The 17,440-nt window shown below is 47.2% G+C and overlaps 1 protein-coding gene across 5 annotated transcripts in view; it reads left to right on the forward strand.

The window, feature by feature from the left end:
* The first annotated feature begins 22 nt into the window (after positions 1 to 22).
* CACNA1D (calcium channel, voltage-dependent, L type, alpha 1D subunit) overlaps positions 23 to 17,440 on the forward strand; it is a 300,517-nt gene continuing 283,099 nt past the window's right edge. For 4 of the 5 annotated variants that reach the window (XM_005870306.2, XM_005870304.2, XM_014542942.1 and 1 more), the window contains exons 1-3: positions 23 to 379; positions 2,310 to 2,619; positions 6,401 to 6,506. In XM_005870306.2, coding sequence (XP_005870368.1) covers positions 313 to 379; positions 2,310 to 2,619; positions 6,401 to 6,506 — 483 coding nt within the window. In that variant the 5' untranslated portion in view covers positions 23 to 312. The remainder of the gene's footprint in view (positions 380 to 2,309; positions 2,620 to 6,400; positions 6,507 to 17,440) is intronic. The other variant, XM_005870305.2, reaches the window with a different exon arrangement.

The raw sequence follows: 17,440 nt of genomic DNA on the forward strand, positions 1-17,440 counted from the left end.
CCATTTCTCTTTTGCAGCAAAAAATTACATGTATATATTATTAAGATAATATATACATCGGGTCTTATTTTTTTTTAAGAAAGTTTATTTTGCTCCATTTTTGGAAAAGAGGGAGCGTGGGTGGCGAGCGGTTTTTAGCAATTATTCCTATTTTCTGTTATCTGTCCCCGTCCCTCCCCACCCCCTGCTGAAGCGAGAATAAAGGCAGGGACCTGGGCTTCTACCTACCGGTAACCCCTCACCCGCTCCACCCCCGCCCCTACGCCCAGCACAGTGCCCTGCACTCAGTAGGCGCTCAATAAATGTTCGTGGATGATGATGATGATGATGATGAAAAAAATGCAGCATCAACGGCAGCAGCAAGCGGACCACGCGAACGGTGAGCAGCCAGCGCCTGGCACCCGCTGCCAAACCTAATCCTTGTCATGGTCCTCCTCTCCCACCCTCCTCGCTCCCACCCCGCCCGTCTCTGCCGCGCTGGGTGGGTTGAGGGGGTGGGAGAGGATGTTTCTGGCTCGGTGTCATCTGCAGAGAGGGGATGTGCGTGACAGCCACCCGCTCTCGCCTTCAGGCCTCGGATGGCACAGTTAATTCTGCATGTGTGGGGTGGGGGCGGCCGGGGTCGGCGGAGCGCTGTGCTGCAGCGGGGGCTTCGCGCCGAGGTGATTTGGGTTCGCGTCCTCGGGCTCAACTTTCCTCCTGCGCTCCCGAGCGATGGAAGAGGGGTGGCTGTTAGTCTGCAGCCGGAGCCCCCTGTCCAGCCTCGTCTCGCCTTCACCTGGTTTCCAGCCCCTTTTAGACTGGGAACAAGGTCTCCCGTGGCATCCTCAGAATTCTAGGATTGCTGGCTTTCACCCTTCGCGCCGTTGGCTGAAGCACACCCCTCCCCCAGAGGGAGGCCAAGTCCCCCGAATCGCTGGCCGGGGTCGGTGGAGCTCGTGTTCCCGCTCCCAGTGCCGCTGTGCACACGGCGGTAACCTAGCAATGCCCGGGGAGTCGCTGCCGCCGTGGGGCTCCCCTCCCCGGCTCCGGCCCGGCACCACGTGCAGCTACCAAGCCGCCGGCTGTGCTGGGTCGAGGGAGGCTGGAGCAGCTGCTGGCCAGCCCTCCTCCTTCCTCCGAGGAGGTCGCTGGTGCCCTCCACAGCCCCTGTGGGCTTGCAGCCTTCCCAGGTGAGCGCTCCCCAAGGAAAGGCTGGGCGCCACACCTTTCCAGGCCCAGCTGTCTTCTGCCCGCCCCGGTGGGGGGCCCCCTTCCCGGGGTGCTGGGCAGGCAGACCTGTGCTAGCTTTGACTCTCCCTTGTTCTGTACTCGGCAGGAATGGGTTTTGCAAACGCCTGTCCCTCGTCCACTTCCACCACTCTCACTTTGACTTCTGTCTCAGTAAGAAGGCTGTGACCCTTTTTAGGCAGGTGCGGGGAGGCCAGCTTAGGAAGTGGCCTGACCCAAAGCCAGAGGGGGCGTTGCACGTCCGTCCCCTTGGGGTTCTGCCCTTGTGCACCAGGATGCCAGCTACACCGAGATGATTCCTGCTAGGCCTTGAGGCCCCCTGGCATAATCCAGCCCGGCTATCCAAGGCGCAGGGGTGCAGGCTGCCTGCCTTGTCTGTTTCTCTGGATGCTGGCTTGGCTGCTGCGGCTGCAATTTAAAATGCAAAAAAGCCCTAAAGATGTTTGCTGTTTTCGGAAGCCCGTGGAGGAAATGAGTCCCAACCATCATGAATTTTCATTTGCAGGAAGTGTCAGTGCATAATCTAGATATTTGTTACGGGGCTCTGGGTACGGCCCTGGTGCCAGCCGAGGACTTCTTTTTCCATGCTGAAAAATGAATTGGTGGCTGCGGAAAGATGTTGGAGTAACACCCCGAGAATGATTAAGACTATTGAATTATTGGCATTGCCTTTTCTTGGTGTGTGTGATGGCGGTAGTTATTCTAGAGAAAAGCTATTGTACGTATCTGTTAACTCATTAGAGACACATGGGTTTTAAACAAGAAAAGATAGATGTGGAATAAATGTGGGCATGACCTCAGCTTGTCTGGAGCAATGCACTGGGAGACGCCTTGTGACTTCATGGAGGTGGAGAGGTGCGCGCCCCTGGGCGTCCTGCTGCACGGCCCGGTGTGACTGACACTCAGGGCCGAGTGCTCTGGCCGACCAGATCCCTGTCACTGAAAAACAGGACATGGGGTTCAAAATGGGAACATGGGAATGCTTCCCCCTTGTTACTGATGGGAGGCAATCTTTGCTTTCTTTTGACACTGGGTTCTCATTTATTTTTAAAAATATATATATTTTTCTTTCTTTCCAGAGGCAAACTATGCAAGAAGCACCAGGTTCTCTCTCTCTGGTGAAGGACCAACTTCTCAGCCGAACAGCTCCAAGCAAACCGTCCTGTCTTGGCAGGCTGCAATCGATGCTGCTCGACAGGCCAAGGCTGCCCAAACTATGAGCACCTCCGCACCCCCACCTGTAGGATCTCTCTCCCAAAGAAAACGTCAGCAATACGCCAAGAGCAAAAAACAGGGTAACTCGTCTAACAGCCGACCTGCCCGCGCCCTCTTCTGTTTATCACTCAATAACCCCATCCGAAGAGCCTGCATTAGTATAGTGGAATGGAAGTATCCTTTTTTGGGGGGGAAAGTCTTTCTCATTTTCTTTTACCATCTGTTCTTTAAAAGGATTTGTGTTCTGCAATGGCACTTACAAAGTGGTTGCAGTCTGGAATGTGTGCAACAGAAGCTGTGTGTAAAGTGTTTCATTGTACATACCTTCCTATCTCCTCCAGGGGCAGAGGGGTGGCTCTGAGGGTATATTTAACCTCCTGTGTGTGTGTGTGTGTGTGTGTGTGTGTGTGTGTGTGTGTGTAGTGGTGGTAGTGGGGGTAGGGAGTGACATCCCACAACTTCCAAGTGGTAGATAATTACAATGTGGAACTAACTTTTGGTCATTTGGCATTAGATGGCTAGTTTAAAGCCACTGTTGTTTCGGGGCAGTGGTATGCATTGAACCTATTGCCACTAAGGTCTGCTGATAAACAAAAAAGAAGATGGTATGAGACTCTACTAGAAGTAAATACATTTTTCACCTTTAGTGGAATCTTCTCGTTTTGATGTTTAGGATTTGCTTTTCTGAAATTCCAATTAATGCTGAGGTTGCTTCCAGCTCTGACATTTGGCGATTCTAATTGTTCAGGTAACTACAGAGACGAACACTTGCTTCTGCGGGAGGGAGCATTTTGCTCATCAGTGCTATGACTTTCTGGAATTTCCTTTTGACAGGTTCCAAAAAGGCTTTTGGAACGTGAGCTTGAGGGAGCATGTGAAGGGAGCGGTTTGTGGCCGCCTCTTTTCCCCAGCCCGTAGGAGTTATTTGAACAGCCCTCTCAGTGGAGGAATTTGCAGTGGCTGCTTTTATAAGAAATTCTGTCTATGTCCTTGGACTGGAGTTACATGTCTGGGTGTCCCCTTTGCATTTTTAAAACTGAACTCCACGTGCCCCAGGATGGTGGTTATGTCCCAGGACTTGGAAAACTAGGGTGCTGGCCTGCTCATCCACCTTCCCCAGATCCGGAAGCCAGGCTCCAGTTACCACCGCCTCCCTTCGGAAAAGGTTGACTGAGGCCTTCTTTCTATGCAAATGGCTCCTAATTAGCCAGTCCATTCATTGGTCTAGGTAAAACGAAGCATCTCCTTTCCCCAGGAGTATATTTGGGGCCGACAAGGGGCCTTAGAGCAGTTTCTAACTATAGGAAGGAGTGTGAATCTAGGGCTCCTCCCACACCCGCATCTTGTGGGAGTGGCCACACTGAAACGGGAGGATGTTGGAAAGGGCTCGAAGGTAGAGCAGAAACCTCTTATAGTTTGAGTACCTAGCCAGGCAGCTGTTTACATTCCCTCTGTCTTAACTGGCTACCTCTGTGCTCACGCACACGGAGTTAAAGTGAGGTAATTCTCTAGAAAGGTTTTGGAGAGAGCAGCCAAATGCAAGGATAGGATTTGAGGGGTTTTCACGTTCTTTTCCTTTTTAGAACAGATGTCTCTTCTCTAGAGGGAGTTATGGTGTCTCTCACATGGCTGGGGTGGTGTGGATGTGTTCTCTCTTTAAATTCTTTTCTAGTCTGAGCATGAACACCAGTGCCGGCCCAGAGGGAGCCAGGTAAAGAGGGTGTGCCGGTGGCATCCCTGGGGTCAGAGGCAGTGGTTGCATTTTGCCAGAAAGATCTCCTCCTCCTTAGGCTGGCTTGCGGGGACTCCGAGTCAGCAGAGGCCCCTCGGTGGAGTCATTCGTTCCCTGTGCAGTGAGGTGGGAGGCCTGGTGCTGTTCCTCTTTGTGCACAGTGATTTGTACGTAGCAATTTATGTGCCTGGAGTGACTTCTGGGTCATGCTGCCGACTCCCTTGTCTGTGTCGCCAGACACGTGTGTGCAGGAACTAGGGGACGTGGCTGCCAGTGCAGGGAGGAGCCTGCCCACAAACAGGACAGTTGGTAGAATAGATCCTTGAATGATATATATGATATCGTTTGTTTGTTTTCAATGGACAGTGTCCTTCTAGTGCAGGGAGCAGGTTCTAGAAATCCTCCAAAAGCCAGCTGTGCCAGGCCCAGCCAGCTCGGGGAGAGGGTGAGCCTAGTGTGTGTGTGTGCACACAGGCAAGGCAGAGGGAGTCCTGCACCTTGGGGGGTGCGAGGAGTGTCGCCTTATCAGAAGGGATTTTTAGGATCCGACCCATCCATTCCTCTGTTGCTCTGTTCTCCTTGGCCGGTAAAAATCCTGTGGCCGGGGGATCGTGGCCACCAGTACCTGGAGACTGCAACTGGACCACCAGACAGAACGAGATACTTCTGTTTGGTCTTCCTGAACAGCTTCAGTATTTCTCGGGTTTGCTGGCCTATCATTTAGGTATCGGGAAATGAAAAAGAAAGCATGGTGGTGTGGAGGAGGGGAGAGACAGTGTGTTTCTATATAGAATAACGCTGGGGCAGTTGGCTTTTTACATTTCAGTAGGAACTGCTAAAAATAAAAATAAAAAGGAGAGTCTGACGTCTTAATTTGGATTTCCTTAAAGTTGGACCTCTAGTTAAGCGATCTCATAGGACTAGATGTGTTAAGAGAATAAACATGAATGAGAACTAACTGGATTTAAAAATAAATCAACATCGGCGAGGAAATAACATAATTCGAGTCTTACTTCAGTGAGTGCTGATGCTCTTCAAGGGCTGAGGTTTCATGAAACCCAAGGTATCCCCTTGGAGGGAAGGGGTTTTCATTGCCTGCAGCAGTTTTGGGTTTCCCGGAAGGATATCAGAGTGGATGGAGGAGGATCTGTTCACGTTCTCAGTACTCTGAGGTGTTTAGTTAAACCCGTGGCCTTGCCTGGTGGGTTAGCATATGGGAAAAACACTTGGAAAATCAAGCCCCAAACTTGCAGGTTAGGTTGGTGCTCATGAGACCTTACATTTGGAAAGGCTGAAAACCAAAAGGAGAAAAACAGTCCTTTGGGCAGATGTCAACTTTGGTGTTGCCAGTTTTGACAATGTCTCTTAGTAACACCAGAATGTTTAAGCAAGTATCTCTTGAAAGCTGACCTCAGTGATTCTCCCAGACAGAGCGACCCCTGAGATTTAGAATTGTTACATTTTACTTTGAAAGTGTCTGGTGCTAAAAAAAAAAATGTGTCTGGTGCTGATTTCTTATGGCTTTTAATTTAATGTGTGATAAAGTACATGCAGTAATAGCACATTGTAAACGGAGCTCCAGTCCAGCTCTAATTTGAAGCAAACCATTGATTAGTAGAGAAGCCTAGCTTGGGTATTACAGTGTCTGAGGAATTGGGACAAGCCAGGAGATAGGGAGAAGGTCCTGGTGACTAGGCCTGCCCCGGTCCAGAGATTCAGACTGACCCAGCCAATATCCCTGAGAAAATGGCTCTAACACCTGGAGGCAAGGATTTGTGGGAGAGATTTGTCTCGTGATGACTTCTCTTTGGGTCTGGAAAGAAACAAACAGCCAGAAATTTAGCTTTCTAGGCCCTTGTTGGTTTTAAAACTATAAGAAGCCGAAACCTGGTTCGCAAAGTGCCCTCATTGGATGTACTTTTAGGTTTTAATATAAAATGCTCAGCAGAAGCATGAATGTAACATGATCTTTGTAACAGAAGAAGGGGACACGGAGAGGTCATTTGATAGCAACATCTACAGTGAGATGACCCCCAAGATTATTTCTCACAACAGTCAGTTTGTATATATAACTTCCATTTTAAAAGTGATTCAAAAGTGGTGTGATGGGAGTGCGATGAGAGAGATGGTTTGTGTTTGTATAACATACGCACACGTGTGTGTGTGTGTGTGTGTATATATGTGTGTCTATATATATGTATATACCTTAACAAACATTTTCAGACCATTTGACATATTTATATTATTGGCTATTTTTGCCAATTGTGTGGCCTTAGCTATTTACATCCCATTCCCTGAAGATGATTCGAATTCAACAAATCATAACTTGGTAAGTGTCCTCAGAGTTCCTACTTGTCCTGATGTGTGGTTATCATTTGCCTGTATACTTACTGGCAGCTGGCTTTCTGGGTGGTGGAAGTTCACCGCTATGCATGTGTTGTTTCCCAGAGCTTTACAACAGTGGTTGTTTATTTTTAAAACGTGTATTCTCAAATTTATACTGAATGAAAGTGTTTAAAGTCATGGATCTTGTATAAATAGATGTAGAACTTTTTATGGAAGAGGTTTTAGCAGATTTTAAAATGACTTTTCTCTCCATATAGGCTTTTGTTGTCTACATTCTTTTCCTGATAATATTAGATTTTTTTTTTTTAAATCCAGTGTTATTTGGGAGTGGTGGGTACTTTGGTCAGTTTTTCTGGTAAGTAGAGAATTACCATAGATGTTGTGTATAAACTATTAATTTTTAGAGAAGTAGAGTGCAACAAAGCCAGTAAACTATGTGGTGCATTACTCAGAGAAGCACAGTGTAGAATTGAAGTTCTTACTCCCAGTCCTATGAGATGCCCCAAAGATAAAATGATTCCGTGGTTAAATAAATTGGGATTCTTCCACATATTTTATTGCCCTCCTCAAGATTTATAGTGCACATCAGCTCAAGTAAAAGCTCCGGGAAAGTTTGGAGTTAAAAAACCAGTTTCATTTTGTTTAACTCAGCTAGTCCTTAAAAGTAATTGGTCATGGATTCTTTAAACATTGTTTTGGCAGGACACATCACAGAACCAGTGTTTCGTGGAGCTTCCTTCGGGAAAGGTTGATATAGTTAAAAACTAAATGTAAAAAAGCACTGAAGAGTGCTAGTGTGGGACTAGGAGCTTGTCTCACTTGACTGTCAGCTGGCTATATTTGGGGGCATTTCCCATGCCCTTTCTGCATTGCCTTTCACCCACCTGCCAATTAAGGGGGTTGGATGAGAAGGTCACTAGGGTTGTTTTTACCTCTGAAATTCTGTCATCTTTCCTTGATGATTCAGAAGCCATTTCAGGATTCTTTCTGGAGCCGCAGCATCCGTGCCAGATCAGTCCTTTATAATTGGAGGCCGGGCAGGAAGGCAGATGGAGGAGGGGGCTAGTGTCTCGGACAGGAAACGCTCTCCATTGTTTTGCTTTCTCTTCTTTGAGCTGCTTCCATTTGTTGTGGTTTCTCGTGGCGAAGCTGTGTTTCAGTAGGGCTGGATGATCTTGACTGAGGGTTGTAATAGCAGAATTGGTGTGGGCAGTGCTCTGCTGAGTTCTGAAGATTCTGAAATTGTGCCCTTGTGATAGTAGCCCTCACGGTTTATGTACCAGATTTCATGGCACATGTAAGTTATGCGGCACAGTTCAGATGTAGCATGATGTCTATTCATCTTTGGGGTTTTCTGGTCAGATTTCTAGATCATTAAAAGTATGTGGATATTGCTACTGAAAATTCACTTGTAAACGGGAGTTAGATATTCATACACACAATTACTGTTAGTACATATTTATACTGGGCTGAAGATGATTTGTGTAACTTTGCATATTTAAAATAGCTTCTGCTTTCGCGGCAGATAGCGACATTAGATGATCACTTCACAGGGAAAGCAGAAGTCCTGAAAAGCCCCCATCAGTGGGGGTAGGTCATCAGCGTCTAGGCCACAGATGGTGTCAGCCTTGTTACCAAATTTAACAACGTGGATGCTGACCCAGTTTGTTGTTGTTTTTTTTCTTTGTAGCTCAAGAGAACATGATTAAACAAACTTAGAAAATAAACACCTTTCAGAAAGGCAGATTAATTCAAGTCAAAGGAAAAATTAATGAAGCCCAGCATGTATAGCCAATTAATATTCTGATTCTTCCCAGGGAAATTTGGGGCACTAATAATATATGTGCTGTCAAACCATTTGGGTTTCTTAGCTAATAAGGGATGGAGTGAAATATAGGCGATGGGTAAATCTCTTTTCTTCTCCCTGGCAGCCTCTCTCCAGTTTATCCTTCTTTCACAATTCTTAAACACTGGTCTTTCTTTCGGGGGGATGGGGCCGTGTGTTCTTTTGGCAGGCCTTTCTAAAAACCAACATCTATTTCTTTGACCTCTCGGGATTCTGAAACTCATAGCATTCCCGAGTTTGTCTTGTGTTCACTAGGATGGTCACGTGGCCAGATGAGTTTATTCTCTGTCTGACTCTTTAAATATTTCCTTTCCCACTGTGGGAAGGGAAGAGCGTTGTGGATTTCCCCTGACTCTCAGCGAGGTCCCATGCCATGTCAGCCCTCCCGCCAGGGAGCCGGGTTTTTTTTTTTATACATTTGACCCAATTTGTACCAAAGTGATTGCTCTATTTTTGGGATGGGTTTAGAGGCAGCTGCGCGAAGCTTGTTTTTCATCTGTAGTAAATACCTTTCAGTGAATGTGAATGGCACAGCAAAGGTCAGAGACCGGGACGGGTTGCCAAGCTTTACCTTCCCCGGGAGCGCGTGGCTCTCTTTGCTTCATAGCTCTGTGGGAAATGTGTATGTCGAGCACGTAGGGTGAGATCCAGGGCCGGCTTTGTGGAAGGTGTCCCTGCCTGTTACAGGTTGTTTGTAGTGATGTGATTACTTGGTTGGGTGAGAAACCTGGCCATCCCTCTGGGTACAGGGTGTGTTTGGTGTGGGTTGTGCATAACGCAGCCAGCTGTGGGGATTTAGAAACTACCTTGGGGGCAGCAAGTTTTCCCAGGGTTAGATTTAAAAAAAAAAAGTATAAACAATCTCAAGTTTCAATGCAGCGTACATTTGTGGACTTGCAGGGAACTAGTGAGGCTGAAGCCATGGAAACGGTGCAGCTCAGTTCCCACAGTAACATCCCTCTTGGCTCCGTGAGTGGTAGTGTTTCCTCAGTTCCACTTATTGAAAACGTATATCACTTACTTAATTTTCTTCTTAGCATGGGGTGTGGGGGAGCTCTTCTTATGGAGTGGCAGAGTGGGGATGATTACAATATTGTACCTCACCGTGTTGAAAAATGCTTTATTTTGCTTCCCAAACTCGAGTTTCTCCTAAGCAAACTGACGTGGTTGAACAGTGTTCAGTCTGTGCAGCCTGTTCCTGGTACCCCCGCCTCGCCCAGCCCACCTCCCGTTTCTCTGTAGTGCTGAACGGCCTCACATTATAACTGTCTAAAGTGGGGATGTTTGCCCTAGCCGGTTTGGCTCAGTGGATAGAGCATCAGCCCGCAGACTGAAGGGTCGCGGGTTCAAGTCCAGTCGAGGGCATGGTGTGTGCAGGAGGCAACCAATTGATGTGCTCTCTCACATTGATGTTTATCTCTGTCTCTCCCTCTCTCTTCCACTCTCTCTAAAAATCAGTGGAAAAATATCCTCTGGTGAGGAATAACAACAACAACAACAAAAGGGGGCAATTTCCTCTGCCACGTCACACCTGCCCTGAGGTCTGCTGATGCCCGCACCCACGGAGGGCAAGGCCCATGCACTTCATCAGGCAAAGTGCTTGGCTCTTACCAGCTGCTCAGTGGAGTCTGGGTAACTCAACAATGAAATCTGAGAAGCTCCACTAAGTCTTTGGCCCCCTTTCCTGCCCCTTTTCTCATCTTGTTGAGGCCAGTTTGTGTTTAGCCTGTTGACATTTTGCCTCTATAGCAGTGGTTCTCAACCTTGGCTGCACATTAGAATCACCTGGGAATCTTTTTTAAAATCCTGATTTCTGGGCCTCATTCTCCGGAAATTCTGTTTCTTTGTTACTAATGTTGTGGTCCCACCCTGTTCCTATAGCTGCTCAGGAATAATCCCACATTGTGTCTCTTCCATGAGGTCTTTTCAGACCCTGGTCTGAAGGGACACTCTTATCTGAACCTCCCTCGTGGCACTTTACAGATAAAATATCCTTTAGTTTAGTTATTCATCTGCATATTTTATCATTACCTTCAGAAAACAATTCGCAGTGAACCATTTCCAGTCCCCAGCAGCACCTGGCCGGTGGTGAGGAATAGATGCTCAGTAATGTGTGTTGTTGATGTCCCGAGTGAACTCTCTCAGGAGGGGCACCTCCCTATTCTTTCCTCAGAGCTGTGCTCAGGATTTTCCTGGATGACAGGACCCTCTGTGGACTCCTTGGAGGTCCTTGGCTGGGGGTGGGTGGGAAGTTATAAGCATTTATTCCTGAAAAGCTTAGGGTGTTGTGACCCTCATGTGTGCCTCTGGCTGGAGGAGCCCTCTGACTGCCTGTGTCAGGCCTGAGCAGTCAGTCCAGCACAGCCTGTGCTCAGAGGACCAGAGCTCGGGTGGGGCATCTCGGGGAAGCAGCGCTGGCTGGGGACAGTGTCAGCGGGACCGGAAGTGCACAAGGGCCAGGAACACAGTGGGACTGTCTCCTTTGATTGCATTCTCTTCTCCATGGCTGAGATTCCAGTGTACAGTGTTTCCTGGGCTTAAAAGTGAGTTCCTTGGATCTGCACAGTCATAGTTCAGCATGTTTGTTTTTGCAGAGGGAGTGGTGTGAATTGTAACTCACCTGGTTCATTGGGCTTACCAGTGGTCGGCAAACTCATTAGTCAACAGAGCCAAATATCAACAGTACAACGATTGAAATTTCTTTTGAGAGCCAAATTTTTTAAACTTAAACTACATAGGTAGGTACATTGTTATTAACTTAATTAGGGTACTCCTAAGGCTTAGGAAGAGCCACACTCAAGGGGCCAAAGAGCCGCGTGTGGCTCGAGAGCCACAGTTTGCTGACCACGGGCTTAGCCTATAAGGTGGGTGTCAGTTCTGCACCTCACCTGCACCGTGCCTTTGCTCGGCTGTCTTTGGATGGTGTGCTCTCATTTCTGTGTGCCTAGGTCTGTCTGCCCCTGTTGCTCAGCCTTCTCGGATCCCTAATCTCTCCACCCAACCCCCACACCACCTAAGGGTAGGTACTCACTTTCCCTTTGCAAGCTTGGTAAACTCTCCTCTTTACAGATGCTAGCCCATGTCCGCCTGCTTTTATAACTGCTCTGGAAGTGGGTTGGGGTGTGGCAGCCCGGCTCTTTGGTCGAACAGCTGAGTGACTTTGCATGAAAGTAGCCTGTGAGTTCCTGGAAGCTGAGGCAGGAGGCTGGTTCGTCTAGATAGCGCTTTAAACTTAACCCTGTGCCTGGCATGCGAGAGGCGCACCAGAAAATGCCTGTGGAGTGAGTGACTATGTAAACGAATGACCGTCCAGGGCTCCACGGTATGTCCTTATAGATCAGGAGTTAATTTTCAACAGTTGGCTAATGATTAATGTTTGCCGAAGAGACTTGACTTTCGTTGTCCAGTATTTACGAGAACCCTAGGAAACACCTGTCAGAGTGCGCCTTTAATGCAGTGGTTCTCAACCTTGGCTGCACATTAGAGTCACCTGGGAATCTTTTTAAAATCCTGATTTCTGGGCCTCATCCTCCAGAAATTGTTTCTTTGTTACTAATTTTGTGGCCCCACCCCATAACAAAGAAACAGCAGAATTTCCGGATGAGGCCCAGAAATCAGGATTTTAAAAAGATTCCCAGGTGATTCTAATGTGCAGCCAAGGTTGAGAACCACTGATTTAATGTCAGGGTTGTATCTTTCTTGGCAAATGTAAGTCTTTATAGCTGAAGCAGGAGAGAAGAAAGACAGTGCTTGATGCTTTTGGAATCCCTAAGTCACAGCTGGTATCCGTGTCCTGAGTGGTACGTGAGCCCCTCCTGAGTGAGTGACGTGTGTGTCACATTCCACGTGAAGAGGGGCGAGGGAGAGTAGCACCATGACCCCGGTGGGTGGATTTGTGCAATAACACTTCTTCCAAAGCTGGTTTCCTGACCATGAAATGTGAGCCAGTGTGTGTGCTAATCAAATAATCACTTCTCTTTTGTAGTTTCACCTCGTTTTGACAAAGGACATGTTACCTAGCTTGATACTTAATCCTACTGACTTCAGTCGAGTATTGACAGTTTTTCAAAACTCAGATCCAACCCTTAAAGAATTCAGATTTGCTATTATTAACATTCCTTAAGAAGAAGGATTCCCAAAGGGTCCTCACTGTTTGGTTGATGTGTCAAAATGGGTACCTCGGCTTTATAGTCACACCTTACACACTAGATCCTCCCTGCTCAGACCCTTTACAAATGAGCCTTACAGGGAGGGTATTTGGATATGTTGATGTATTAGCCAGAACCCATTGGATTGCAAGTTTCAGAAATGCAACTCAAATGGGCTTAGTTGAAAAAAAAAAGTATATATATGTGTGTGTAATTTATTAAATCAGGTAACCGAAAAGTCCAAGGGCGTAGAAGTCCCCGGACACAGCTGGAAAGGGCTTAGAGGGGCGTCAGGGCGCCACCCTGCACCCAGCCCTCCGCCGGCAGCAGGCTCACTGGCCTTCAGTGGGCCCACCTCACACACCAGCGCTTTCAGGTGCATTTGGTGGAGGGTCTTTGGGGAGATGCATCTCTTTCTCAACCACAGCTCAAGTTCCGTATTTTTTAAAAAAGGCCCGTGTGAGAAACAAGAGACCCCTGAGGCAGATTTGTGGGTGGTTTACTTTTTAAACCTTCCCCACCAGTATTGGTTTCATTTTTTTTTTGCTGTCTGCAGAATGTGGGGAGTACCTGATACAGAGGGGGCCACCTGCCCAGGAGTAGAGACACCTATGTCTCTATAGTAAACACTGGTGACGGTGGTAGGGGCCTCCAGAACAGACCCCACCAGCTCCTCCCCAGAGAATGGCCCTAAAAAAGTGGAAGAGGCTCCGGATGTGGAGCGTGAGCTCTGGGGACGGCAGCGGCTGGCGGGTGTTACTGTTGCGGGGATGATGCTCTGAGGGGAGATGTTGGTGGGTGTCCCTGCCCTGCGGAGTGGGGGTGGTGGTTGGCAGGCCTTCCAGGCATAGATGTGAACATTCCTACGGCTGCCTCCTCCCAGCGCAGACTCCTGGGGCTCTCAACCCTCCGCAGGGGAGGATGCGCCGCTCCAGTCCTCTTCTGCCCATGTGACTGCGATAAGGAGAGTCCCTTTTTATTTTTAATTTTTTTTTTTAAGTTTTCAAAAAGTTTAATGGAGCCAGTCAGGCATATAAATTGTGTTCTGGCGGCCTTCCCTTTTAATGGAAGTGAGATTGGTATCCTCACAGCTGGGGTTCTTGCAGGGATGAGGCTGGGTGAGCAAGGCGGGCAATGGGTGGTGGAAGGAGGACACAGAACAACCAAAGACTGGGATGGAGGAGGAATCGCCCTCGGTGGTCAGTGCTGCCTCTCTCTGTGTCTGTCTGTCTGTCTGTCTGTCTGTCTTTGTGTGTAAGAGCGGGAGGGTGGGGGGATGTTAGGATGGGTGTTTTTGACGAAGAACTTGTAGAATGAAGCCTTCCTCTGGCGATTTTAACTAAATAGGACCCCAGACACTGCCCAGACTGGGGAAAATGAGTTTCTTCTCCAGAACCTCAAAGCAGTGATTTCTGCTAATTTTTCTTCCTCCCTACTGGCTGAGTGGTAATTTTAGAAATCACAGGACATCTGTCGAAATTATTGAATAAGTGAATGAGAGGGTCAGGCTGCAGGGAATTGGGGCTGACCCGAGGGAGGGAAGGCGGGCTGCAGACGACGCAGAGGAAGTGTGGGTGGCAGGTGGCCCCAGCCTGGGCGGCGGGAGGGAGGGATGGGTGGGTGGCCAGCTGTGCCTGGGGACTCAAAGCGGACTGGGTGAGGGGCTCACACCTTTTCCTGCCTCATTCATCTTCTGAGGGGCCCACCTGCCCCCTTTCCTGTGTCCATGGGGAAGCCTAGCACTGTGTAGACTCCCAGATATTTTTGTAGAGCTTGAAGCTTGTTTATAAGAAAGGAAGTCCAGGCACCATCACTCAACAGATTTACTGAGACCTGCCGTGCAGAGTACACCAGGTTCACGCGTCTCTGTACACAGCTGTGTGGGGCCGGAGACAGCCTTCTGTTTTCATATTTTGCATTCCCATAGTAAATAATCACCCAAACTGTATACAGGTAACACACAATACATTTTTGTGAACAATTAATACAGATAAAGTGACAATTCCCCTTTATCCACCTAGCTCATTCTAATCACAGTAATTGCTTGGGTGTGATCCTTTCACAATTGATTTTCACTGTGTATATGCACATAATCTGTGCATTTTGAAATACATATTTAGGCAGTTTGGGTATTTTAAATTTTACACAGGTGGGAACATCATGCATGCATTATAGAGCTTCCTCTTCCCCACTTAACGAGTCTTCTCGATCTTCCATATCTGTGTGTAGAGATCTAACAGTTTCTTAGTGGCTGTAGACTATTCCGTGTGTGACTGCACCATGGTTTAGTTTCTCTTGCTGATGAGCATTTACGTTAGTTCCTAAAGTTTTCCTATTTCACACAGTGCTCCACTGGACATCCGTACAAGCCAACATTTTTCTGGAGTAAGTACTTAGAAGTAAACTCTCTGGGTGGGAGGATAGTGGATTTTAAATGTCCACACACGTTGCCCGGCACCAGGCCTGGATCCATGCAAGCTCCCACCTGCACATCTCCTTGAGATCATGCTCATGCAACTCCGACGAGTGACCTCATTGGCTCTCTCTGTTAGTTTATGGGAAAGGAAGTCTTGAGGGCAGGGTACAGCCTCTCTCTTGGGTGTTTGATAGGCATCCCGAGCACCTGGTGGAGCAGAAGTTCCATGCACCCCGAGCACTTAGATCTGTAATCTGTTTTGAACCGCAGACCCATATGGAAGGCACCAAAGCTGGTTGTTCTTTCCCTGACTCTGGGTGTCATGCACTTTGGTACTGCCGTTCTTTTAAAGTGAAACTTCTTTCTTGGTAGCTAATAGGTAAGTAAGTTCCAGTTACAAAAATTGAGTCTTAGTTTTGGAATGTTTGCTTGCTATGGTTTAGTTCCAAGATGAGGACTGGTATGTTTCTATTGTCCCAAGTTCTTTGATCATTAATTATTTTATCTTCGCACACAGTAAAGTCTTGCTACAATTGTGGTATTGTTATTGGGTTTATACCCTTCCCACTTTCAAAAGCTCTGCGGTGGCTTGGAAAACGGGAGAGGATGAAAGAAGGGGCACTTGGGAATCCAAGCAAAGGAGACTTGCCCGGTGTCCAGGTGGCCAGATGGCTAACACCTGGGCACCACCTTGGCGGTTAGGTTTCCAGCAGTGGCCGAGAAAGGAAGCACATTCTAACTTACACGGTGTTATCCTCTCAACACTGGGAAGCAGCCACATTCATTCCAGGAAGCACTTTCCAGGAGCCCAGTCCAAGGAGGAATCTACAGCATGGGCCCTCGGGCCAGGCACACTGGCTGGGCCAGGTGAGCTGGGCTTTGGTTAAAGTCGGAAATGCCTGCCAGCAGATGGTGTCTGGGTTCATGGCTTCTACAGGGCTGGGCACAGCTGTAAACTGAGGTATAATGAAGGCTCTTCTCTATTCTGTCAGAGCTTGGCCTTTTGATGATATAAGTTAGTACAGGACTAAAGCTGGGAAGATTAAAAAAGAGTAGGTTAACAGCTATCCTTTAATCATACATAGGGTACTTTTTTGGAGCGATTATTATGTGTAAAATATAGTCCATTAGACACATTAGCTTACTGTCTTAATTTGGTTTAAATCAGAGTACAAAAGGCAAATATGAATTACTACAAACAACTCCTCCCAAACCCTCTTTTTTTCTTTTTGGAAGAGATGTGGTTTTTATTATTTTACTCTAATAATGTAAACTAGGGAAGTGACCAATGTTTTTAAAAGAAGATACCCTTGAATGTTCCTCAGTAAATAGACAACAATGGGGTGTAATGAAACACTGTTTATATTTAAATGACTGCTTTTAAGTTGTACATAAGTAGTTTGAATGGATAAATGGTTACTTGGCCCTTTTGTACCAGTAATTAGGCCCTTAGTCCTTTTTTTTTCATGATAATGCAGAAGTGAGTTGTCTTTGGGCTTTTGCAAAGTCTGAATTATTGAAATATCAATGAGTGGAGACTCCATTTAAAGCTCTTTACAGAATTATTATCTGGTGGGAGTGAAATGAAAACACCTGAAGTTCTAATTAGAATGTCGGGAAGTGCCACGCCGGCAGGAATTTGGTACAAGAGAGGTGTCTAATGAATCTCTTTCTAGAACAGTGATGGCGAACCTTTTGAGCTCGGCGTGTCAGCATTTTGAAAAACTCTAACTTAACTCTGGTGCCGTGTCACATATAGAAATTTTTTGATATTTGCAACCATAGTAAAACAAAGACGTATATTTTTGATATTTATTTTATATATTTAAATGCCATTTAACAAAGAAAAATCAACAAAAAAAAAATGAGTTCGCATGTCACCTCTGACACGCGTGTCATAGGTTCGCCATCACTGTTCTAGAAGCCACGTGGGGGTGAAGCTTGTATGGTCAGGGTAGAGGAAGCTTTGTATATTTTAGGTTGGCCAGCGGAATAAACTAATCGATATTAGAGCCAGCTGGGGCACCTTGTAGGCTGGGCGGCTGGTTCTGATTTACCCGGATTGGTGCCGACTGCGAATCACAGGCCCTCGAGGTCGGGATTGGAAAGGCCCTCAGGGACCGGCAGGTGGATGCGTTCCTTTTCCAGACTCGGCAGCTGACTCGCCCAGGGTCACACGGCGAAAGAGCCAAGTGGGGACTTAGGCTTCTGTCTCCCAGTCTATTTTCTTCCCGTTCGAGTTACAGCCGGGGATCTGGTTGGAGCCAGACACTTCCCTAATGGCTGGGGCAAGGTCTGAGAATACTGGGGGTGGGGATGGGGCAGTTGTGGCACCTAGAAAATCACGTGACCAAATAATGTCTCCTCAAAGCAAGCTGGGCCTTCAGTCAGCTTTTAATTATCCTCAGTTTTTTTCTTAGTTTTGGTCACTCCCCAGATTCCCCATTTAACTTCGTAAATTATTTTTATTTCTTTTTTTTTTTTAAATATATTTTATTGATTTTTTA

This window comes from Myotis brandtii, unplaced genomic scaffold (assembly GCF_000412655.1).
Source record: "Myotis brandtii unplaced genomic scaffold, ASM41265v1 scaffold316, whole genome shotgun sequence".
Lineage (NCBI taxonomy): Eukaryota > Metazoa > Chordata > Mammalia > Chiroptera > Vespertilionidae > Myotis > Myotis brandtii.